Raw genomic sequence first — 25,109 nt, forward strand, 5'->3', positions numbered from 1 at the left:
CGCTTACACCCACCAGCCATTTTACAGTTGTGACAATTCAAGCACAATGTTCAGTCAATGCGGAGGCCCTCCTGGACTGAGGCACTGCAGGGCACAGTTGTATTGTGAGGTGTGTCTGTCGTTCACAGCAATGGTATGATCATAATGTTTGCCTCTGTGAAAATCATTATGTGGGAGTATAGCCTTCGACTTTGGACCTTTCACTTGAAATAGATACTAATTTCTCTCTGGACTAAATTCTGATTTACCTACCAATTCCAAAGAGAGATTGGGCTCTGGTCCCAGGGGTCTGCAAGGGCTTCATCAGGCCTCCATCTCGTCACGCCTGCGTGACTGCCTTAGTCCTACCCTTACTTCTTCCTCTGCTCCGCTCTCCCCACCCTTCGACCCGTTACCTGCAGGATAAAATTCAAACTCTTTGCTGCCTTCTTGAGTCTCAGCACAGTCAACACTGCCTTAATTTTTTCTACCTTCCTGCTCTCTATCTGAATATTCACTACCCTCAAACATCTACTTAGTTTGTTTGGAACGTGCTTTGTCCACACCATGTCTATACATCCTTAGAAATGTCCCCTGTAGGAAGTAGTGTCTCCTGCTTCTAAACTGAGAACTTTCCGATCCACTTATTGGACACTTTACAAGGAAGAAAATGATATATCTGGAGGGTATATGTTTTACTTTTCTAATTGAATTAAGAATTTTGTGAGGGTTAAGAACTGGTGATATTTTCTTTTTCACCCGTGTGGTGCTTTGTTATAGCCATTGAACTTCTGCTTCAGATATGTTTCTTGGTCTGACTAGATTTGAGCAGTGAGAACACTACAACTGATGACTCTAGAAATCCATTGACTTAGTAATTGTGTAGAACTTGACTAGGTAGCAAATGAGGTGCCTTGAAGATAACTGTCATCAAACGTTACTGAAGACCTGTGATGCGCTTCACACTGTGTTAAGGGGACTGAGTGTAACAGGTGCTTCACCAGACTCTGTTACTTCAAGGAACCTTGTGTGGCCTTTTCCAGGAAAAGTAGGTAGGTGGTTTAGAAAATAATTGAAAGGAATTTATAGGCACTCAAGCCGTTTTTCTTATAGGTTCTGACTAGTGATAACATCCTTTGTATACGAGACTTCTATTAATCGACAATTCGGTGTCTTTTTCCTTTGAGAGTTGGTTTGTACTTGTTTTCTGTCTAATTTCATCAACTTTCAGTGACTGTATTAAATGCACACCCTAAATTAATAGAACCAGTTTTAAAGTGGCCCAGTAAATCGTTATGTTTCTCCATTTGCAGTGGGATCATGAGACCTGGCCTCAACGCCATTCTGGGACCCACAGGCGGCGGCAAATCTTCGTGAGTATAACAGAGAGTATAAGTAAACCTTTTCTCAGCAGTTTTAATGTGCTTTTCAAGATGATTTTTACGGGAGCAGGTATTTGTTGAGTTTTGCTGTATGTCGAATCTGGTTCTAGGTGCTGGGGTTGTCTTGAGGACCAGGAAGTCATCTTAGGTCAGCTTTACTCACCGGATATGATAAAGTGATTGGCATATAGCTGTTTGCTATGATTTGAGCTAATGGGGAGGAAACGGAGAAGGATAAAATTCAAAGTGGGGAGATGGAGCCAAAGGCATAAGTGAAGACTTGAGTCTTAGACAAGGGAGCATATTGTCTGTCTTGGGACCCCTGAAGTCAGACGGCCGCAGGGCACTTCGGGAGGTCTGTGCTGGATCAACCAACAGTACCTTGCCTTTGTTTTTCTTGGCTTTATTGTAGCATAAACTTAAAAAAAGAGAGAGGTGAGAATTTAAAAAATATATATAATTTTAATTAAACTATAGGATTTCTCGATCCATTAATTTTCTACCTTGAGCAGAATTGGGATTCAGAGTAGCTGAGAGGTGTAGCCTGACTTGGAGGAAAAACAACGTATATGTCTTTTTATAGATTGTTAGACGTCTTAGCTGCAAGGAAAGATCCACATGGATTGTCTGGAGATGTTTTGATAAATGGAGCAACTCGACCTGCCAATTTCAAATGTAGTTCAGGTTATGTGGTACAAGTAAGTATTCATGGATTCGCGTTTTAGATTTCTTCTGTTTCTAGATGGGCAGGTGCCTTGGCTGATGGTTCAGTGCCCTTCCAGTTGATTACATGCCATGCTCACAGGACCAACATTCTTTATACCAGCTTTTCATCATCTCCTGTAAGATTCAGAGTAGTGTTAAATGCAAAAGCAGGGAGAAGCTGGGATATGACTCTTGTAGGGGCAATGATAGCAATTCTAGTTATCATATCATTTCCAAAAGGTACTGCTGTTCTATTTTTTTGCCCTACCTTCCCCTCTCTCCTTTCTAGCTTAGAAGGGTTTGGCAAATCCTTGTATAAAGCAGTCTGGAAATGTCTGCCAGAGGTAGTCATAATTATCTGTGTTCTCTTTGGGTGTAGAGATGGGGAATAAAGATGATCCCGTCAGGATTTGCAGCTGTCTGATTATGGAGCTATTGTAATTTGTACAGTTGCAAGTTCATCATTAGCTAGAACTTTGCCTTGGATGTGTTATTTTCCTGGATTAAGTTCCACATCCTACAGAGTGACAGCACCAGAAAAGACCTGATCTGTCTTCTTAAAATGCCATTTTGCCTTAAGGATGATGTCGTGATGGGAACCCTGACAGTGAGAGAAAATTTACAGTTCTCAGCAGCTCTTCGGCTCCCAACAACTATGAGGAATCATGAAAAAAATGAACGGATTAACAGGATCATTCAAGAGTTAGGTCTGGAAAAAGTGGCAGATTCGAAGGTAATGTGGAAAAAACTGATGGTATCCTAATCAGCAGACAGGACCTCACCTGTGTGGATGGTATAACTCTTATCCAGAAGTTGTCTATAATGTGTGTAGTCAAAAGTTGGCAGTAGGGGGCTGGCCTTGTGGCATAGTGGTTAAGTTCAGCACACTCCGCTTCAGTGGCCCTGGTTCACTTCCTGGGAGTGGACCTACACACCACTGTTGGAGGCCATGCTGTGGCAGTGACCCACATACAAAATAGAGGAAGACTGACACAGATGTTAGCTCAGGGCCAATCTTCCTCAGGAAAAAAAAAAAAAAGTTGGTGATGAGATCAGTGACTAGTTTCATCATATGAAGGTGGAAATAACCAGGTAAAAAAAATCTAAAAATGGTTGAATCCTGGAAATGAACGTGGCAGTGTGGTCTAGTATGTCAAAGTATCCTTTGCAAAGAACATGTGGCCCTTTCCATGTGATTACAGCTCTTGATCCTTCCCCACCCTAGCATTTGTCATGTCTCCTTCAGAGTCTTTACACTAACTTTCCTTCTTCCTGTTTTCTTTCCCCCTTTTAGCTGTTCTTCCTCTCTTCCTCCAGGGGACTTTGTTCCATTGCTTTTGAGGTATATTTCTGGAGTGGATAAATGACGCAAATCCAAGGATTCTCACTCTGTATGTTTCCATTTGCTGTAATTCAGCTTCCAAAATTATATTAAGTCATATTAGGGTTTATTTCTAACTTGTGTAGCATCTAAGTTGTTTTTTCATAGCTTTTCTTTTGGCTCTCTGTCTTCCATCCCTCTCTTCCTTTCTTCTGCCAATATTTACTTGTGGCTGTCATGTGCTGGGCTCTTTTAGATTTTATAAATAACAGCTGTGGGCCAGACAGACAAAAGTAACTCCTTTTGTGGGTTGTGCAGAATCAGGAAGAAGAAATGAAATGAGTGAGTGAACTTGACAGTTGATGAATAGGAATGAAAGATTTATTGGGAAGACATTTGAAGCTGTGGGTAAAGATGAACTTTTTAGATTATGATGGCTATAATTTAGTCCCCCTGTGAGCTCTCTTACTGACAGGTAATGAAGAATGGGGGTATTCTGCTGGGTGCTTCTCTGTATGATACTTTCTGACAGTCTTTTATGTAAGGTGTATTTTCTTTGAAAGAATAACTCTGAGATTCCACCGTTTACTACTTATTTTTGTTTTTTGAGTGATTGAGTTTCCTTTGCTTTGCCTCCATTTATTTGATTTTATCTTTCCAGGAAGGTACTTTCCATTCTTTAGCTTTAAGTGAAAGTTCTTACCACTAGGCAGTCACTGCCCTAAGTTCCTTGCATGGGTTTCCAAGGAAAATAAGCTGAAGGCATAGTTGACCTCTTAGAATTGATTTATGTAATTGATTGAAACAATACATTTAAACATTTTTCCTTTTTATGGAATTTTAAACGTAACAGATATGTAGAGAATAGTCTGATTGCTGTAGTAATGATATGACTGTAGGATAATTAATATAATGGTATGATTACTTAGTAACATTCACCTAGATTTCCTAGTTAACATTTTATCACATAATGGTTTCAGCTTTTTCTTTCTGAAGTATTTTAAAGAAAGTTATAAATATCGTATTTCAACCCTGAGTACTTATTATGCATCTTTAAAAAAAATAAAGACTGTTGCCTACATTACCATGCTACCATTATCAACAACAAAATTAACAATATCTTCATATCAGCTATGTCGAGCCCATATTCATATACTTTTCCTAATTGTCTCCAAAATTGTCTGCTACACCTCAGTCGTTATAGGATTTAATCGAGGGCGTGAGTAGCATTTGATTATTATCTCTTTGAAGACTCTTAATATAAGAATTGTTTCCTCCCTCCCACCTCCCCCTAAACCATTCTGGTCCCACCACCACACACAGTGACTCTGATTGGTTGAAAAAACTGGGCCAGTTGCCCAGGTAGAATATTCTGCCTTCTGAATTTGTCTGAAAGGATTTCAGGAATTCTTTGGTGAGTTAAGGTAGAGATGGGGTCAGTTTGGAAAGCCTTATGATGATTTAGGTGCTAATGTAGTATGGTAGAAAGTGAACTTTCCCAGCTGCCAAGCCCAAGCTTTTCTTTGTGGAAATTAATTTTTAAAAGCTTAACTAAATTGGAGTCGGGAAGGCCTGTAGGGGGAACGTTCATGCCCTATCATACATCATTATTCACACCAAACAGGAAGAGACAGCAACTTTACTCTGAAGGAAGATTTCTTTCCCCATCAGGAACAGTCTAGCCAATGAGAAACAGGCAGCTCAGCCAATGAGAAGCCGTTACCGCCCTGAACTGTTTCTTTCTCCAGTGGACTTTCCAACAGCTCCTCCCGACTTTCGCTTTTTCTCTATAAAAGCAGCTCCCCTGTTTTCCGGATTTGCCTGTGGTTTGCCGTAGCATGCACATCCGGAATTGTAGTTCTTTTGGCTATTCCCAAATAAAATCGTTTTGAGGGTAAAATAACTGGTGAATTTGCCTCTTAAATTGACAGCTTATAAGTCCACTTGAGGATTTTTTTTGGATGGAGAGAAGAACGATGTAAGAAGAATAATAAATTGTAGATGCTTTCACCTTTTTCCTGTCCTATCTTTTTCTCCCCTTTTGGTTTGTGATTTTTCTATGTCAGGGCCATATTTTTAAGTTCTAACTTCCTTTCTTAAAACTAAATATTTAAGAACTGTTAAAAACATGGGTCTGAGATCAGGCTAGCCACTTACCAGCCTTGACATGAGCCTCAGTTTACTCATCTAATTAAAGAGAAACCTACCTCTGTTCCCAGATACTCATTTACTTGCTGTTCAGAATAGGTGGGGATAATGAGATAAGGTACCTCATACCAGTTTGGCACGTGTTAGGAGGTCAACAGACGATAGTGGCTGATAATAATATTTGCATTTTAGATTGGAACTCAGTTTATCCGTGGTGTGTCTGGAGGAGAAAGAAAAAGGACGAGTATTGGAATGGAGCTTATAACTGATCCATCCATCTTGTTCCTGGATGAGCCCACAACTGGCTTAGACTCGAGCACAGCAAATGCTGTCCTTTTGCTCCTGAAGAGGTAAATGCTATGGGAACATTATTATTTTATTCATCCAGTATCTGGTCACCTGCTATGTTCCAGATATTATTCTTGGGTGCAGGGGATTCAGCAGTGAGCACAACAGACAAAAATTTCTTCTTTCTTTGTTGGAGGGCAATAGTCAATTAACAAATAAAGTGTTTGAAGAAAAATGAGGCAGGGTTAGAGTGTAGGGAAGACGGCAGTGATGGGGGTAGAGGTGTCACCTTCCTGATAAAGTGTCGGAGGAGACCTCAGTGATGTACTGTTTGAGCTGGGAACAAGTGAGCGAGACCTGGATATCTGGGAGAAGAGACTTCTAGTTGGAGGGAATAGCCAGTGGCCCTGAGGCAGAGTGTGCCTGATGAGTTTGGAACATCAAAGAGGCCAGAGGGACTAGAACCCAGTGACCTAAGGTGATGGAGGTTTGTGGGTCTATTAGTTTGCTTGGGCTGCCAGAGCCAAGTTCCACAAACTGGGTGGCGTAAACAGCAGTAGTTTATTTTTCTCATGGTCTTGGAGGCTAGAAGTTCAAGATCAAGGTGTTTTCTGAGGACTCTCTCTTTGGCTTATAGGTAGCTTCTTCTCCCTGTGTCTTCACTTCATCCTCCCTTGGTGTGTCTGTGTCCTGATCTCTTCTTCTTATAAGGCTGCTGATCCTTATTGGGTTAAAGCCCACCCATATGACCTTATTTAACCTTAATTACATCTTTAAAGAGCCTGTCTCCAAATATAGTTACTTTCTGAGGTACTGGGGCTTAGGACTTCAACACATGAATTTTGGGGGGGAGGGACATGATTCTTCAGTCCATAACAGTTAGCATAGGACATGAGATGAAATTGAGTGGGTGGCACATTATACAGGCTTTTTGTAGGCCACTGTAAGAACTGTGGCTTTTACTGTCTCTAGGTGACATCGGAACCTTTTAGAGAGTTTTAGAACAGAGGAGTGGCAGCTGTGTAGGCAAAAGAGTATAACTGAGCAAGGGTGAGCGTAAGGAAGCCAGTCAGGAGGCTGCTTGTAGTGAGTGGCTCAGTTGAGATACGATGTTGGCTTTGACTAGGATGGTAGTGGTGAGGTGGTGAGAAGTGGGTAGATTCTGGATGAATTTTGAAGATAGAACCAATAGGATTAGCTGATGAATTGGATGTGGGGTGTGATTATGGCGAGAATGAATTCTAACATTTGGGAAGATTTGGAAGAATGGGGTAAAAGGAATGGCATTTCCTTTTATCAAGAGAGAAGTCTGTGGGAGAAACATGTTTATAGGAGAAATTTCAAAAGATACGTTTTGGACATCTTTTTAATTTTTAAAAAGTTTCAACCTTAGAGAAAAGTTACAAGAGTAGTGCAAAGAAATCCCATGTCCCCTTTCCTAGATTCCCCAACTGTTACCGTTTAAGTGCATTTGATCTTCCTGTATCGCTTTTCCCTTACCATAGGCTTTCTCTGACATCGTGCCCCGTCACCCCTAAATATTCTGGACTGTAACTCAAAAACAAGGACACTCCTCCTACACTACCACCTTACATACCTCCCAGCCAGAAAGTCAACATTGATGCCCTTGCCACCATCTAATCCAGAGACTCTGGCCAGACATCACCAGCTGTACCAGCAGTGTCCCTTTTTCCTTTCTGGGTCAGGATCCTCTACAGAAACTTTCCTTTTCAGTTTTTTCCAATCCTGGACAGTTCATCTTTCCCTTCCTCTCATGTTCTTGCCCATGTTCAAGAGTACATTTCCTAGAGTGACCCTCAACCTGGGGTCCTTCCACTGTTTCCTTATGACCGGACTCAGGCCGTGATTTCTTGGCAGGGACAACACAGAAATGATACTGTGTTCTTCTCTGTGCATAACACCAGGGGCTGCATGATTTTGACTTCTCCCACCCCCAGTGATGTTAGCCTGCATCGCCTGGTCATGTTGGTGTCTGCTGGGTTTCTCTGCTGTGAAATAACTATTTTTCCCTTTGTAATTGATTAGTATTTTGTTGGAGGAGATAATTGGATATTATGCCAATATCCTGCTCCTCAGCAAATCTCCACTCACCTGTTTTAGCATGTGCTAACAACTCTTGCCTGTATCAGATACTAGTGTGATTGTTGCCAGGTAGTGATTTTCTATTTCCTTCATGCTTTTTACATATATTAGTTGGCATTCTACTGTAAGGAAGAAGATTTCCTACTTCTCCATTCATTTATGTTTACTCATATTCTTATTTTATTCAGTGGGTTATAATCTGTTATTTATTTTTATGATCAAATTAACCCTGATTTATCCAGTGGAAGCCCCTTCAATTTGGCTTTTGTGTCCTTTTGACATGTCCCTAGTCATTTTTCAAGTATTTCTTTACTTTTTGCTCAAAAAGATGTTCCAGGGTCATCTTGTACTTTTTGCGTGTCGGCCATTAATCCTGGTTTCTTCTGGTGTAGTTACAATTTAGAAACCAAGATCTGATTACTTAGTGTGTGCACTGCTACTGGAATGTCATTGCTTCTAGACCCTCTTAGGAGATAGGCCCAGGAAATACACGTGTACGTGTGTGTGCATGTGAATGAGTGTATACCTAACATAGAAATATATTTCTATGTTTATTTGGAAATATATTGAATGTATATTGTGTGTATGTATATAGTTTGAATAGAATGACACGTGTCAACATATGCCTATAACTACTGCTTTATCTGTTAGTATGTATATATTAAAAAACCCATGAATTCATAATAATATTTCCAATTCCAGTCTAACACTTGAGTGTTCTTTTCAGTCTTCACCCTTTGCATGTTTGTGAATGACTTTTCAGATAGTGAGAAACTTGGCTCCCATTATCTCATTATATTTACTCACTTACTCAGTCAGCTAACTTAATTGTTCAGTGTAACCAATCTCCCAGTCACTCTGCCCACCACCTCTGGGACCCTGTCCCCTGCCCCATTTTTTTTAAAAGCTGCCAGACACACTGCCTTCATATGGCATCCCCTCCTTATCATTACCTTGCTTCCTTTGATGCCTGTGCCCTTGTAAGCAAGTCTGTATGTGAGGATGAGAAGAAATGGGAAGATTGGAAGATGTCTAAAATTTTAGACATCTTAACATTTGAGATGTCAATTGCATGATATAAGTGAAGATGCCAAGTAGCAGATCTGAGGTTCCAGTTCAGTTAGAGAATTCATCCATGATATTTTTATTACCTGTACCTATGTTAACAGTGTTCATTAGAGAATGATGAATTGATACGGAGTACTGGACTATCTTTCATTATGTTTTGGACTAGTTAGCACACAAGCATCTTTCTCATGCTCCACTGTGTACACTAATCACCTGGGCTCTGGTTAAAATGCGGATTCTGTATCTACAGCTCTGAAGTGGAGCCCAAGAGTCTCCGTTTCTAACAGGAGATATGATACTGATGCCACTGATCCTAAGACCACACTTAGACTAGCAAGGCTCTCACACCAATCCACTTCCCTACCTCCAGTCCTTTACTGGCTTCTTATTGCCTACTGCCTAAAGTTCCAGTTCTGAGAGAAGGGATTCATCGTGGGCTTGTTTTTTGCTGCAGTCTTTTGTTAGCTTCTCCCCCCTCCTGCAGCCCCAACGCCCTCCCATACACCTCAGCTCTGCAATGAACTCCGTGTAGTTTCCTGAGTAGATCTTGTTACCACACACTTTGTTTGCCATGTTCTTCCACCTCGACTACCCTTTTTCTTCTTGCTCGTCAACACCCTACTTACGTCATCTTCAGACTGGGTTATAGTCTCCTATTTTGCTTACGAGGAACTCTCAGCTACTTCTATTCCACATTATATGGAAATGATTGCTGTACTGGCCTGATCCCCTTTGAAGCATGACAAACCTGTACATGCTGCCAGTGTATAGCTTAGAAAATGCTTAAATTGATATGATTCTCCTCATAAAATATTTTCAATAATAACAGTTTTTAAGGAGTGATTTTGGCCTTTGTTTCTTTTACCCATAAGTAGTAGCTCCTGTGTAAAGGTAGCTGAGCAATGTTTTGGCCACGGAATTAGACCGGGGTCAAATCCCAGCCCTGCTCCGTACTAACTGTGAACCTTGGGGCCAGTTGCTTAACCCTCTAAGCCTTACCTATGAAATGAAGGTAATAATATCTAGTAATAATATTGGTACTGCCTTGTGAAAGTATTGTGAAAATTAAGATGAGGTTATCTATAAAGTATTTAGCAAAAACATAGCAATGTTAATTGCATTCTTAGGACAGAAGAATGAATACTAATTCCTAAGGAGCTAGAATACGTACATGATCCATGGGAACGGAGCATACAACCATTATTTTAATATTTAGTCTATAACAAGTTCTCAGACTTGAGTGTACTTACAGGCTACCTGGGTGCTTGTTAAAAATATGGATTCCCTAGACTCAGTAGGTCTGGGAAAGACTGTCCAAGAATCTGCAGTTTCAATTAATGTTCTGATTGATTCTAGACTGTCCATGGAACACGTTTTAAGAAACCTTGTACTTTAATAAAAGCATTGAATTTAGGTCCCCTAACTATTGGTTAGATAATGTGAGATGAAAAGTTAGTAAGAGATAATCAAGTTGAACCAGGAACAAATGATAAAAGCAAGAATAAAGTATTTTGCCAAGAATGTTTAATGACTTGTTATTTTCTTCCCTTTAACTTAGGATGTCTAAACAGGGACGAACGATCATCTTCTCCATTCATCAGCCTCGTTATTCCATCTTCAAGTTGTTTGACAGCCTCACCTTGCTGGCCTCGGGAAAACTAATGTTCCATGGGCCTGCTCAAGAGGCCTTGGGGTACTTTGCATCAGCTGGTATGGTTGACTTTTTTATGCAGTAAGATCCTTCATTACGAGGGTCCTGAAAGAGAACAAAGGAGGTCAGTGGGAGTGCTGTTTGATCTTGGAGTAGACATACCGTGAGTTCTGTCACTCCAGAACATCTGGTCAGTTTGGTGCTAGAATGGTTTTCTTCATTTTGTAGCATTAGCTTTTTACTTAGGTGTCCTTCCTTTCCTATTGGAGTATGTATGCCTCTGAGTGTGTGAGTGTTTCTCCTGGGCCGAGATCTGTTCTGCTTCCCGGTTCTGGTGACCTTTTCCTGACAGTTCAATTAATATATTGGCTTCCTAGCCAGTTATTTGTTGGTTGAACATTTTTGGAAAGGGCTAATACCGCGGAATCATTTGTCTTCTTGACCATATAACAGGTCAGGCTTTACCATTTGTTCCCCTTGCATGGGATGTTGGTTTACCTTGATGAGGGTTCGTGGAGATGCTACTTAATTTTCTAGTAATACTAGATTGCAGATTTAGGTCTTGAGTGTGTGTGAGTGATAATACCAGTCAATAGAAAGGCTGGTTGTAAGTCTGACTTTAATGGGCCAACATTTCTGACAGTTCTGCACTGCCTGGTTCTATTTCAAATTCAAAGTTGTAATTTTTTTATGACTCATGTAGTCGGCTTCATTTTAGAGATGTGTGGTCGTGGATGCTGCTTCATGATTCAAAATATAGTTTAAAATATTCCCTAGCTATCTTTCTTAATTTGTTTTTGTTTAATCTATCATTAAAACAATCAAACATACGTGGGTCTAGGGAGTCTGGGGGAGATGAATTTAAGAGTCAGACTACGGGCCAAGTTGAGTTCCGATGATCATGCTGCAAGAAGTGGAGGTAAGCCTGCAGTGTGCCGTGCTGGTCACGTTTTCTTGAGAATGCTGCTCTGGTGATTTATTCTCTGTGTTGGAATTACAGCAGCCAAACAGCTGATAATTTGGACTTGAATTTAGTAGGTAGAGAAGCAGCCATTGCTGACGTGGGTTCTGGCATTCTGGCAGTCCCTAGGTGACCTCAGACGACAGAACACACCCAGGCCTCTTGTAGTCACAGTCCTGCTGTGCCTTAGCTGGCTTTGCTTGTTGCTTTGCTTTGAGGAGCATTGGCCCTAGCTACAACATTTATTTTTCAAGTTGTATTTTTTTCTTGGACCTATATTTAGAGTTTAGAAGAATTTCTGATAAGCACCCGAGCATATTGCTCGCTGTTTCAGGTCTCATGAATTATGATGCGTAAGGACCAAGCACTAACGCAAGACTTTCTGAGAGTCCAAGATTGGTTTGGAGTATATTTTTTTGCTGGGAGATAGAGAGTTGTTGAGGTACTGTGTGACTGAATATATTAAAAGAAAGGGTAATTAGCAAGGGGAAAAGAGAGAAAGAAGATGAGGGAGAAGTTGTTAGAGTCAGTCTCCTCCAGCTTCGCCCTCTGAAAGTGAGTCCTCTTTATTTTCCAAAACCATCAAGTTTCGTGTACTTGAGTTGCCTTCTTTTGTAGGTTACCATTGTGAGCCCTATAATAACCCTGCAGACTTCTTCCTGGATGTCATTAATGGAGACTCTTCTGCTGTGTTATTAAACAGAGAGGACCCAGAAGGTGAAGGTATGTGAATCTGTTGAGAGTCACAGATTATTACCCAATAAAATTAGCTGGAGTTTAGCAATGCGGTAGCTCATTAAAATGTGCCTTCAAATTTATATTAAAGCTGTCCTCTGATACCAGTTGTCTTAGTCCTTTCAGGCTGCTATAACAAAAATACCATGGACTAGGTGGCTTAAAGGACAAACATTTATTTCTCACAATTCTGGAGACTGGGAAGTCCGAGGTCAAGGTGCCGGCAGGTTTGATGTCCAGCTGGGGGCCACTTCCTGGTTCATAGACGGCCATCTTCTTGTTGCCTCCTCACATGGTGGAAGGAGGCACACAAAGAGCTCTCTGAGCCACTTTTATAAGGGCACTGATCCCATTCATGAGGGTTCCACCCTCATGACCTAATCTTCTATCAAATGGCCCACTTCCAAATAGCATCACACTCGGGATTAGTTTCAGCACATGAAATTTGAGGGGACACAAACAATTCAGTCTGCAGCACCAGTCGACACAGATTCTGTTGTTCATGAATGCTGTGTTTTTGATTTAATTTGCAAATGAGCATTTGTATGATGGTATCAGTTTTAAGGGTAGTTTCCATTAAAAAAAAGTGCCCATCTTATTTATATAGTGTTTTGAAATAAGAAACTTGGCAATTTATGCATTTGCACATAGAAGAAAGCAAGGATTAGGTTTTTATATTAGGACTTATAACTCCCTATGATAAGAAGTATGATAAAAGTATTAGGGTCCAAATATTATAGTTAGGAAAAGCTCAGTGGGTTTGCTGGATCCATAAGTTTATGGAAGCAGGCCAATTAACCATGTATCTTTTTAATGTAAAAAGCAATGAGAGATCTAATAATTTTTTATACTCAAGCTTTAGAATTAAGATATTAAGGAAGAATCTAAGAAAGGGCTACAGAAAAATGGGCTAAATCAGTTGTTATTTTGTTAATAATGTTTCCCTTCTTTATCTACTTTTATTCCAAAGCCAGGGAGACTGAAGAGCCTTCCCAGAGAGATTTGTCTCTCTTAGAAAAATTAGCTGAGTTTTATGGCAACTCTACCTTCTTCAGAGAAACGAAAGCTGAGTTAGATCAACTCTCAGGGGCTCAGAAAAGCAAGAAGAGCATAGCCTTCAAGGAGATCACCTATGTCTCCTCCTTCTTTCATCAACTCAAATGGATTTCCAAGCGTTCATTCAAAAACCTACTGGGCAATCCCCAGGCCTCTATAGCTCAGGTAACTGACAGATTCTTCTAATTATGCTGTGAAATACTCGTGTGGGAACTTTGGGTTCTGATAGAGTTTATCTTAGGAATTTGTTTATCTTCTACCCACCCTTCCATTTATTTATCCCCGCTCCATTTGGGATATAGAAGTAGCCAATAGAACAAGTAAAACACAATTAAGTTTTTACTTATGGAAAACTTTTTTTAAGAATTTTTGTTGATTTAGGCAAGCTGTAGTGGATAATCTTTGTAGAAAATTTTTTTTTCAAAAATTGCAAAGTAAAGGAAATGTTTAGCTACATTTGGGGTTTTTTGTTAGCTGTCTGTGTTCATTCACCGATTCATTCAACGAGTGCTTACTGATCGCGTGCTGCATTTGGGAGCTTGCATCCAGCAGTGCAAAAATGGGGTCAACCTGGTTACTCATGATTCAACAGTGAGTCGATGTCATGGAGTTGATTCTTGAGTGTGTGTTTTGCAGCAGATTTTTTTACTTGGAAAGTAACTTAAATTTCTCTTGCCTCTAACAATGGTTTATAAGGATCTTGTCCAGTCACGTGGTAGTTCTAGGCAGGGCATGATTAGAATGTGGAGCTATTTCTAATACACCATGATTCTGCATCTTTTGGTGCTAGGCTTCCTTCAGAATGCAAACCCCGGGTCTAGTGCCTCTAGGTGGCCTGTTCAGCCTATTTGCCTCCTCAGTGAACTCACTTCCACAAAAGGAATCCCAGCAGTGTCCAGAGCTGTGGCCATCTCGTAGAATAAGGACAGACTTGCATCTGCTTGGAAGGGCAACTCATGGTCAGATTTGTCAATACTGGACTGTTAGCTTAGGACAGGAGGAGGCATACCTTTTTGTAAAGGGCCAGATAGTCAGTACTTTAGGCTTTGCAGGCCATGTGCTCCTTGTCTCAGGTAGTCAACTCCGCCATTTTATTATTTATTTATTTTTGAGGAAGATTAGCCCTGAGCTAACATCTGCCGCCAATCCTCCTCGTTTTGCTGAGGAAGACTGGCCCTGAGCTAACATCCATGCCCATCTTCCTCTACTTTCTATGTGGGACGCCTACCACAGAATGGCTTGCCAAGCGGTACCATGTCTGCACCCAGGATCCGAATCTGCGAACCCCGGCCACTGAAGCAGAACATGTGCACTTAACCGCTGTGCCACCGAGCGGGCCCCTCAGCTCTGCCATTTTAGTGAGAAAGCAGCCATAGATCGTACATAAGCAAATGATCTTGGCTGTGTTCCAGTAAAACTCCATGGACACTGGAATTTGAATTTCACATAATTTTCAAATGGCAAGAAATAGTCTTTCTTTCAGCTGTTAAAAAAATGGTCAAAACTATTCTTAGCTCATGGGTTGAACAGAAATAGGCCACAGGCCCTGTTTGGCCTGTGGGGTAGGTTTAGGGCTTTTAATCTTCTATGAATGTCATTTATTCTCTAAGTATTTGAATAAGGAGCTATTAAAATGTGTTATGGTTTCCTGCTGATAATCATCAGCAGTCTGACAGCCACACTTAGTCATTTACATGACTCAGACTTTGCTTCTGATATTTGGAAGATCTTGGTGTGAATGGATTATCCGTATAGGAAGGTTTAATGCTCATTTCCTCAGCCAAGGGTTTTCTGATTAAATCAATTTGGAAAACACTATCTTGTCTCTTGGAGATTCATTGTTTCATTAGCATGTTTAGCATTTGACTAGGTATTAATTTTTTTAATGAAGGCCATAAACATCCCCTCAGAACTCACTTTGAGAAATGTTAGTAAACACATTTGACGAAAGACAGAATAACATTAGGGACTTTCTTCTTTTGGTTCTGTTCAAAACAGAGGCCAGATGTACAGAACTCGTAGAATATCTCTTTGCCTGCTCCGTTGAGCAATGTTTAGTTTGCCTGTTTTTCTTTTCCTTAATGCAAGAAAGAATAACAGACACACCTTGTAAAAGCATGGCCAAAGTACGGGATTAATCATTTTGTCAAGTGTTTGAAGGCTGACTTTGAAAATACTTTTTAGAACTTTGCTACCTTTAGGAAACATCTGTTAGTGTAAGATACCAAGTTGAATGCAAAAGAAACAAAGCACGGAAGTGTCCAATTTAAATGAAATTCTGAATATTCTTCAGGTTACACTGTGTGAAGGTGTAGACATGTATACATGTGCATACATGTTGATGGAGTTATGATCCTTTGTTTTGCAAGCTTGATTTGTTGACATGAAGCACAATGTGTTCTGAAGGTAATTAAAATATGCCAGGATAACAGATTTTTTTTCAAATTTCTGGCTGTCTTATTTAGCAAGGGAAATTTTAAGGAATCACAGATCATGTTCTTTCTACACTGTGGTCTTCACAGAGCTTGATCCTGTTTTTCAGTTTGGTTTGCTTCATGCCAGCAGTGCACTTGACATGTTACTTCAAGCCTCGATACCAGTGCACTATTGTAGCGCTAAGACTGTTTTTTTGAACCTTGAAGGTTCTAAGGCATATGGTGGGATATTTTGTTTTCTTTCAATTACTATTTCTTATATTTAATATGATATAAAAGTATAGTAAGTAGAATTTCCTTAAATAAATTATATCATAATATAGCCCTTAACACTTTGCTTATAGAAGTGTCCTTAAGTGACAGTTTACCAATCTTAAAAACAAAAGTGATGTTTATCCAGTCTTCTTAGGGGTCATCAGATTGAGTCAGTGAAGGTAGGAAAGAGTGGCAAAGAATTGGCAGCTTAGTTCTAACTGTTGGCTGTGGGCCCTACGGGCTGAGGTTGCTGGAGAAGCAGTGACAGCAGAATGGGTAATGGAAGCAGTTGGGTGCCTTCACAGAAAGCTGGCTGAATGCCTTGGTGATGGAGACAATGCACTTTTCCGGTGCAGGCGTGGACTCCCCACCCAGGTCCGATAGACAGGCCCCAGCCCACTCTTCCTTCCTTAACATGCAAAGTTCCATTGTTACAATTTATTTATGTAGTGCTTTAAAAATTTTATTTATTTTTAATGTTAAGAATAAAGACATCTTGTTTTTACTTGAACCTCTTGAAATATAAAACTATGCATGTTCACTAGCACAAAGGTTGAGAGTTCAGGTCACTTAATTTTATTCCCCAAACTACTTTCCTAGGCACTTGTGTTGTTCTGCCACATTCCCAGGCCCAGTAGCCTGAACTGGACCCTGAACTGGTGGTGCCTGGTGTAGCACTGGGAGAAATCTTGCTTTTCCAGTAGTCTCCTTTGTTCTCCTGTTAGTCTTCCTAACACTCAGATGATTTTCTACTTTAATTTAGAGAGCAGTCTAATAACATACACTGTTTTATATTCTCCCAAGGACCTTGGCCAAGCCATTTAAAGGATCTCAATGGAGAGATTTGATGATGTAGCCATATATTATAATAATAAATGGTGTGTTAAGTTTTCACCTTTAATTGAAACTGTTTTTTCTTTTCAAAAAGATAATTATAACAGCCATCCTGGGACTGGTTATAGGTGCCATTTTCTATGATCTAAAAATGGACTCTGCAGGAATCCAGAATAGGTAAGTAAATTCAGATCTTGATTTTGAGAAATTGCTGTCACTTTTTTCAAGCGTAGGAAAAATGCACTAAGAATTGGAATTTGAGACAAGTACAGAGTAAATTGAGGAGTAGGATAAGTCAGTGAGCTGAAAGCTGAACTGGTGAGTTAATTTTCATATAGGTATATATATATGTAGTGGTAAAATAGACAGAACATAAAATTTACCCTCTTTCCCAGGTTTAAGTGTACAGGTCAGTGGCATTAATTACATTCCCATTGTTGTTCAACCAGCGGGACTGTCCAACTCCAGAGCTTTTCTCATCTCCCCAAACTGAATCTCCGTACCCAGTGGACAATAACTCCCCAGTCCCCCTTCCCTAGCCCCTGGAAGTCCCCATTGTACTTTCTGTCTCTGAATTTGACCACTCTATGTACCTCTTATAAGTGGAATCATACAGTATTTGTCCTTTGGCGACTAGCTTATTTCCCTTGGCATAATGTCTTCAGGGTTCATCCATATTGTATCATGTGTCAGAATTTCTTTCTTTTAAAAGGCTCAATAATATTCCACTGTATGGATAATACCATATTTTGTTTATCCATTTATCTGTCCATGGACATCTGGGTTGTTTTCACATTTTGGCTGTTGTGAATAATGCTGCTGTGAACGTGGGTGTACAAATAAACATCTGTTTAAGTCTCTGCTTTAAATTCTTTTGGGTTTATACCCAGAAGTGTAATTACTGGATCATTTGGTAATTCCATTAATTTTTTGAGGAACCGCCATCCTCTCTTCTGCAGCAGCTGCACCATTTTGCATTCCTACCAGCAGTGCAGAAGGGTTTCAGTTTCTTCCCCAGCTTTGCCAATTCCTGTTCTTTTCTTTTTTTTTTTTTTTTTAAAGATTTTATTTTTTCCTTTTTTCTCCCCAAAGCCCCCCGGTGCATAGTTGTATATTCTTCGTTGTGGGTCCTTCTAGTTGTGGCATGTGGGACACTGCCTCAGCGTGGTTTGATGAGCAGTGCCATGTCCGCGCCCAGGATTCGAACCAACGAAACACTGGGCCGCCTGCAGCGGAGCGGGCGAACTTAACCACTCGGCCACGGGGCCAGCCCCTATTTTCTGTTTTTTTTTAAAAAATAATTGCCACCCTAATTGGTATGAAGTGTTATCTCGTTGAGGTTTTCATTTGCATTTCCCTAATGGTTAGTGTTGTTAAGTATCTTTTCATGTGCTTATTGATCATTTGCATATCTTCTTTGGAGAAATGTCTATTCAAATCCCCTGCCCCTTTTTAAATTGGATTCTTTTTTTTTTTTATTGTTGAAGTATAAGAGTTCTTTATTCTAGATATTAACTCCTTATCAGATACAAATTTGCAAATATTTCCTGCCATCCTGTGGGTTGTCTTCTCACTCTGAGAGTGTCCTTTGATGCACGAAAGTTTTAAACTTTGACACAGTCCAGTTCTAGTTTATCTATTTTTTTTTCTTGCCTGTGAGTTAATTTCCTTTCTGTTTTTTGATTTATTTGATGTGGGGAGGTAGATGGGACTCAATCTTTTCTGTTATGTGGTTAGCACTTAATGTTAGTTTACCTTACCTCGTTTTAGGCGTACAGTGCCCCTAAAGATACTGTTTCACGATGAGACTTTGTGATGGAGTCTAGCACGCTCTGAATAGACGTCAGCCTCACAGCCCGCAGTCTCCTTGGGCTTCGTGTAGGAAGAGCCGCTCTGTGCCAGGCTCTGTGCTCCGAGCTTTACACTCACAGTCTCAGGTTACCCTCCTGGCCAGAGAGGCGAATGGTGTTATCCTCATTGTACCATTGAGAAAAGTTGCAGTAACTTAAGTTGAGTCTGTTTTGATGTCTGGAAAAGGGTGATTATTTATGAAAGAAGGAATAAGTATCAAGGTCAATTCCTCACTCAGGTAAATTAAAATATCTCCTGCATGGAGTCAGATAGTGTTACTTTACTGTGAGATGATTATTGTAGCTCTTTTCCAGAGTTATATCATTGCTTTTCTCTTTGCCTTCCCTGAGGGCTTTCTTCTCTGGCTTGTTTCCAAAGTTGCTAGTGGTTGATGGTTTGTACCCTTTGTAAAGTCCATATTTTCACCAAGCACAGATTATATATCGTAGGATCTAGAGCCTGTGGACCTTTTGTGTTGTGCAGTGGGAAGCATTTGGGAAAAATATATTGGGAAACCTGTTATCAATTGGAATTTTAAAGAAGAACTGGAAATCTAGCCATTAAAGCTCTTGGTAGAAGAATCCAGAAAAATGAAGAGCTTTAGCTATTTCTTCAAATGTCTTAGGGAGAAATAGGGCATTGGATTTATTTTAATTTGTGTTTTTGACTTAAGCTTGCTACCACTTTATCATCGTTTGAAATTGCTTGAGAGGCTAGTAGTTTGGTTCCCTTCTTTGGGAATGAATTATCCCAGAGAGATGCTCTCTTTGCTCCTTCTCTGACTGGTAAACTGACAAGCTGGGTTTTAATCGCATGTAGAGTATGAGCTTCTTTGACCTAATAATTGCATTACAGGGTTGTGGTGATAGCTAAACCAATTAATGTATATTAAGAAAAGAGATATTTAAAAAAAAATTTGGAACAATAAGTAGATATTACAGACATGGATTACCACCTCGAAAAGAATTAGAATACATTAAATTCTTTAACAATAAAAACTGTATTCACTATAAAATAAATTATCTTATGATTTAGAAGGCATTTCACTATCTACTGGTTCAGAATCATTATGAACGTTATTGTACCATTAGATATAAGACTTATTACAAATTGAGCTGAGCTGCTGCTGTGTCCCATGTTTCTGAAATTAGCTTTTACTTTGATATTAGGCTTTTTTGTGCACAGAAGTTTGCATAGCTGCTTGTGAAGTAGGCCTGGCTATTTTCTATTCATTAATTATTGTATAAACATATACTTTTAAAACAGCCTGTTCCTTAAGTTCTTTATTTTTTTGGTGTTAAAAACAATTCTGAGTGTCTATGACTTCTTTCTTTCTTTTTGGGATTGTACGCTTGGGTTTACATGTTTTAAAACATTCTCTTATTTTTGTGTCATTTAAATGATGTGCCACTTTATCCCTTTCAGTTTCAACTCACATCCTGAATGTCAGTTAAATTATTAGTCTGTGAAGGGAGGCCCAACACTGCTTTAGGGATGTTGGCGTGCTTTCATAAAATCCATGTTTCTATTGAAGTGGAGATTAGCTATGTACTTTCCTTTTTTAAACCTTAATTATTTTATTGAGAAAGAAGCATTAATAGTCTTCCTTTTCATACAGTTGCACAAATTAATTTTTCCTTTGTAAGCATCACTTTATTTTCTTTGTTGAGCACGTTGGAAACCGTGTTGGGGATGTGTCATGGAGGATAACATGAAGGCTCTGCTGACGGTTGTGTGGTGGATGTGTATATGTGATAAGGTGTTGGCAGAGGTCTCCCTCCGCTTCTTTGATTTTGCCACCTCGTGTCTTAGATTCTTCTTTACTCAACTTTTAAAAATTGGCCAATAAAGGTTTTTAACCGTTGCAGGCTTTATTTGACTCGTCGTTTCTTTGTTTGGACATAAGAATGGTACTTGGTGTTTTTGCTAGTTAAAATTCAAGGTGATAGTATTTTTATGACCTATGTAATCGTCAGCATGGCTGCCTAGCAAAGAACCACAGAGTGGGTGCTTAAACAACAGAAGTATATTTCTTACAGTTCTGGAGATGGTTGGGTTCTGACGTGGGCCCTCCTCTGGCTTGCTGCCTTCTTGCTGTGTCCTCGCATGGCAGAGAGAGCTCTGATGTGTCTCTTTTTTCTTCTAAGGGCACTAATCCCATCATGAGGGCGCTATCCTCATGACCTCATCTAAACCTGATTGCCTCCCAAAGACACCATCACTAAACATCATCACGTTGAGAGTCGGGGCTTCAGCATGGGAACTGGGGGCACACAGTTCAATCCATAGCAGCCCAGGACTGGGAATTTCAAACTGTCCTGTACACAGTTCCTGGGGTACACTGTGGAGACGCAGGGGTCCGGGAGAGACCCGATGGGGCTCATACTTCCTCTCTGTTTTAGCCAGAACAGTTGTCTGCCTAACGTGGTATGAGGAAAGAACTTTGCGGTTAGAAAATTGACCTCAGAAGGTTTGATCGATTGTGGTGCTTTTGTTCCCTTTCTCTCATCGCAGAGCTGGGGTGCTCTTCTTCCTGACGACCAACCAGTGTTTCAGCAGCGTGTCGGCCGTGGAGCTCTTCGTGGTGGAGAAGAAGCTCTTCATGTGAGTAGCTGTCTGTTCCAGGAAGGGGCCTTCCATTATCAGGGCTGTTGATCACACTGATCACATCCAGAATCAGGCCACGATCGGTTCCTAGGGGTTGCCGATGTTGATGGTGAAAAAGCAGCCAGAGTCTGAGAGGAAAATATGAGGGTCTGATACCAAGGGAGAAAGGAGTCTTAAGATTAGGACATAGCTAGGAAATCCAAATGCTGCAGAGAAAGCAAGCAATAAAGAGGCTGAAAGGATCTTTTATTTTTAGCAAATAAGAAGTCATGATGACCTTCACAAGCGGTTTGATGGGCTTGGTAGAGAGAAAGGCATGGATTGAGGAGCAAATTGGAAGTGGGGAGATAAAATTGACAGAGAATGTAGACTAAGCTTAGCCCTCAATGGAAGGGAACAGAAAGCGAGAGAGGACAGCCTTAAAATAAAGAGCGGGCTGTTTTGTTTCTTGTGTTTTTCAACGTTGGCAGAGATTTGCCCGTATTTACATGCTGAGGAAAGGAGTCATTAGAGAGGGAAAGAATGAAGGTGTTGGTGGAAGAGTTTGGAGTTACAGGAGCAAGATGTCAGGAAGAGGAGGGGTCTAGAACTTCAGAGGGGAGAAAATAGGATTTGATAGCTGACGGGCTGTCTGGTTGGCAGGCATGATCACTAATGGAAGAAGTGCTGTTTTCGTCTTTTATCATGAGAGTGGAAGAAGTAGGAAATTTAGTGATCGAAGCTGCGCTGGGGGGCTTGGGGATGGCCATGCCCCCTGCGTTGGTGGGCTTCTTCATAATCAGAAGTTGGGAGAAAGAGAAGTCTCTCTGATTACTGAGATCAGCTGCTGACATGCTGGTCTGCAAGGAGAGCCGTTGTCGTGGGAGATGCAGAACCTGGCTACCTGGAGTGGGTGGGTGTTCCGAGGGCAAAGTGGGCGGTGTGCGGAGGGGGCTCTGTGATGAGAAGAGGGCTCATTGCACAGAGCTCCTCCGGGATGACGTCCTAGGACAGTGGGTGCCTGAAGCTGACAGGGATGTAGGGTGGCGGGTTAACCTCAAGGATGTGAGAAGCAGTAGGTGTTAAACCCCTGGTGGCAGCAGAAATCTGTCAAGCAAGTGGTTTAATCACCTGGCTTGTGCCTTCTCAAGCTAATGTAGGATGTATGATATGAGTTTTTGTTCTTTAGACATGAATACATCAGTGGATACTACAGAGTGTCGTCTTATTTCCTTGGAAAACTGTTATCTGATTTACTGCCCATGAGGATGTTACCAAGTATCATATTTACTTGTATAACATACTTCTTGTTAGGTAAGCAATAAGACAAAATGTCTGTGCCTTTAGTCGTGGATATGAGGGGATGCTAATTTCTTTCTGCAAACATGTTTTGGTTCTGAAAACTATAAACTGAGCCATGAGATATGGGAGCATCTACCCATTGTGCACGTTCTGAAATAACTATCTCTGAGGACGTTTTTGTCACAACTTTGCCCAAACCAAACTTTTAAACTATTTATAAAACTATATTTTACTGAGAGATGCTGTGTGTCATGTACAAGTATGGAAAGAATTCATAAAACTGTTTGAGACTGTGCTGGAGGAGCTGGAGCTGGGATGTGTATTACCTGTCTGTTTATATTGTGTGTATGTGTGTATATATATATCTGAAGATGGGGAAAGATAATGACTTGGGGCTTTGGTTTAATAAAAATACTTATTTGATAGATGTAGATTCATGTGTGCATTGTGTTTAGGCTTCACTCAAGCTCATTGCATCAGAATTTCCATATATTTTACTGATGAAACACACCAGAAATATGCATATATCTTTTTGAGAAAACACCATAGGAGGAGATCCACTGATTGAGTTTATTTAGACTTCTATTTTACAAATAAGAAGTGTGTCATAAAGAATTAGCCATAAAACCTAGATCCTCAGACTCCTGGCTGGTGATCTCACGGCCATTCCAGATTTTCAGATTGAATGACCCATAATAGTAGCCTGTTATATTTTATGAAGTAGTTTTATGAAACTTCGTTAACCCCATCCTCAACCCCAGAGTTCTGTGGTACTTCTTCTCAGGAGACTAGAGTCCTGGAGCTCTCCTCCAGATATTAAAGCCACTGGGAGGGCACGTAATCCTCATCTCCCAGTTTCTTCACTAATGTAATGCAGTTACAGCAAACAGAAAGTAATGTGGTAACATCTGGACAAAACAAATGTGCTCTTGGCAAGTTTCCTTCTTAGAAGAGAAGGCAGTAGAATTTTGGTCAATTGTGTTGCCTGCTGCTCTCCATCTCAGACACTCAGAAATTGTGAATTACACATAAGGGAGCCTAGGTGTACATGGAAAAGTGCTTATGCAGTAAGTATAAAAAGAACACCGTGTGATAATTTTATAGGGTTATATGGGGGGGGGGACAATGAAATTGGTGATCCAGGGTGGTTGGATAGGGGATCAATTTTTTTCGTTTTGATATTAGTTTCTCAAAGTAGTATATTGTTATCTGCACAATTCAACAATCCCAAATACACAGTGACCTAGGCAGTGGGATTAACCCCCTCTTTTCTTCCTAAGGACTGAAACCAAAGGTGGAGGCTTTCTTCATCATGATGTTTACCCTTATGATGGTGGCTTATTCCGCCAGTTCTATGGCACTGGCTATAGCAGCAGGTCAGAGTGTGGTATCCATCGCAACACTTCTCATGACCATCTGTTTTGTCTTTATGATGGTGAGTTGGAACTGTGCTTCTCTGAGAAATAGTTTTTTCCCCTTGTTCCCTCCCACAAATCACCTGTCATGTAAAACCTGCTTTGAGGATTCTGTCAATGGGACTCTTTGCTTTAAGGAGGCCATGTATTGAAGGATAGCTTATATTCGAGAATGTACCAGATTTTTCTTGAACTTTAGTTAACATTTTGTTAGAAATGAGCTTTTAAAAGATGCTTTTTGGTGACATATAGTGAAACCTTGATAAATTGGAACTTCAAAAACCAGAAAAATTTTGATTGGAAGATTCCCTCATAAAAACAACAGGTTAGTTGCCTGACTTCTGTGCTGGCGTTAGAGAACTGCTGGCTCGATTAACTAGCAGCTGAGACAGTCTGGTTGGATCTTCTGCTCTCCAAGGGGAAAGCTAAGCTCCATGAGAAACAGAGCAGTATGTGGCATGGCTAGTCTATCTTGGGTCCCTCCTGTATTTTGAAAGGAGTGTTTTAAAAATATTGGAAAATTCCAGAGTCCACGCAGCACTAGGTCCCCTCCTATCTGGGTTGCTGACATTCTCTTAAATCAATATGTTTCTGCTTACCTTTTTTTTTTTTCCCAAATGGTTACTTAGTCTTAACCCTATGTGCCCCTAAATTGTGCATGCACGTAGATGAATCGGCAGGCGAAGGGAACCACTTGCCACATTTCCCCAGCTACATCCAGGAAATAGGAATGCTTAGCCCATTTGTTTAATTCATGTGTCCTTTCTGCTAGAGTAGGAATAGGAGTAGATGTCTTTAAAAGGTACATAATTAGCACAAACTCTTGCCTAAGTGTAATTCTGCCATTTCTGAGTTTGAAAACTATTAATCTAAACATTATTGAGAAAGTGATAAACCTTGTGTAAATTTCCTGTAATGTCATCCAATAAATGTCCTTCAATATAGAAAAATGTTTTGTTTCGTATATTAGATGCTTTGATTTATTATTATTTAAAGGTTTGCATATAGAACTTTAAAAACCAGTCATAAAATTG

General features: G+C 40.3%; 1 protein-coding gene across 11 annotated transcripts in view; it reads left to right on the forward strand.

Moving 5' to 3' along the window:
- Nucleotides 1-25,109, forward strand: part of ABCG2 (ATP binding cassette subfamily G member 2) — a 130,702-nt gene that overhangs the window by 101,270 nt on the left and 4,323 nt on the right. For all 11 annotated transcript variants that reach the window (XM_005608637.4, XM_005608635.4, XM_005608636.4 and 8 more), the window contains 11 exons: nt 1,293-1,352; nt 1,945-2,059; nt 2,647-2,799; nt 5,728-5,885; nt 10,553-10,704; nt 12,225-12,329; nt 13,312-13,562; nt 17,016-17,098; nt 21,287-21,376; nt 22,548-22,672; nt 23,941-24,095. In XM_005608637.4, coding sequence (XP_005608694.1) covers nt 1,293-1,352; nt 1,945-2,059; nt 2,647-2,799; nt 5,728-5,885; nt 10,553-10,704; nt 12,225-12,329; nt 13,312-13,562; nt 17,016-17,098; nt 21,287-21,376; nt 22,548-22,672; nt 23,941-24,095 — 1,447 coding nt within the window. The remainder of the gene's footprint in view (nt 1-1,292; nt 1,353-1,944; nt 2,060-2,646; nt 2,800-5,727; nt 5,886-10,552; nt 10,705-12,224; nt 12,330-13,311; nt 13,563-17,015; nt 17,099-21,286; nt 21,377-22,547; nt 22,673-23,940; nt 24,096-25,109) is intronic.

Source organism: Equus caballus, chromosome 3, assembly GCF_041296265.1.
Source record: "Equus caballus isolate H_3958 breed thoroughbred chromosome 3, TB-T2T, whole genome shotgun sequence".
NCBI classification, from domain to species: Eukaryota; Metazoa; Chordata; class Mammalia; order Perissodactyla; family Equidae; genus Equus; species Equus caballus.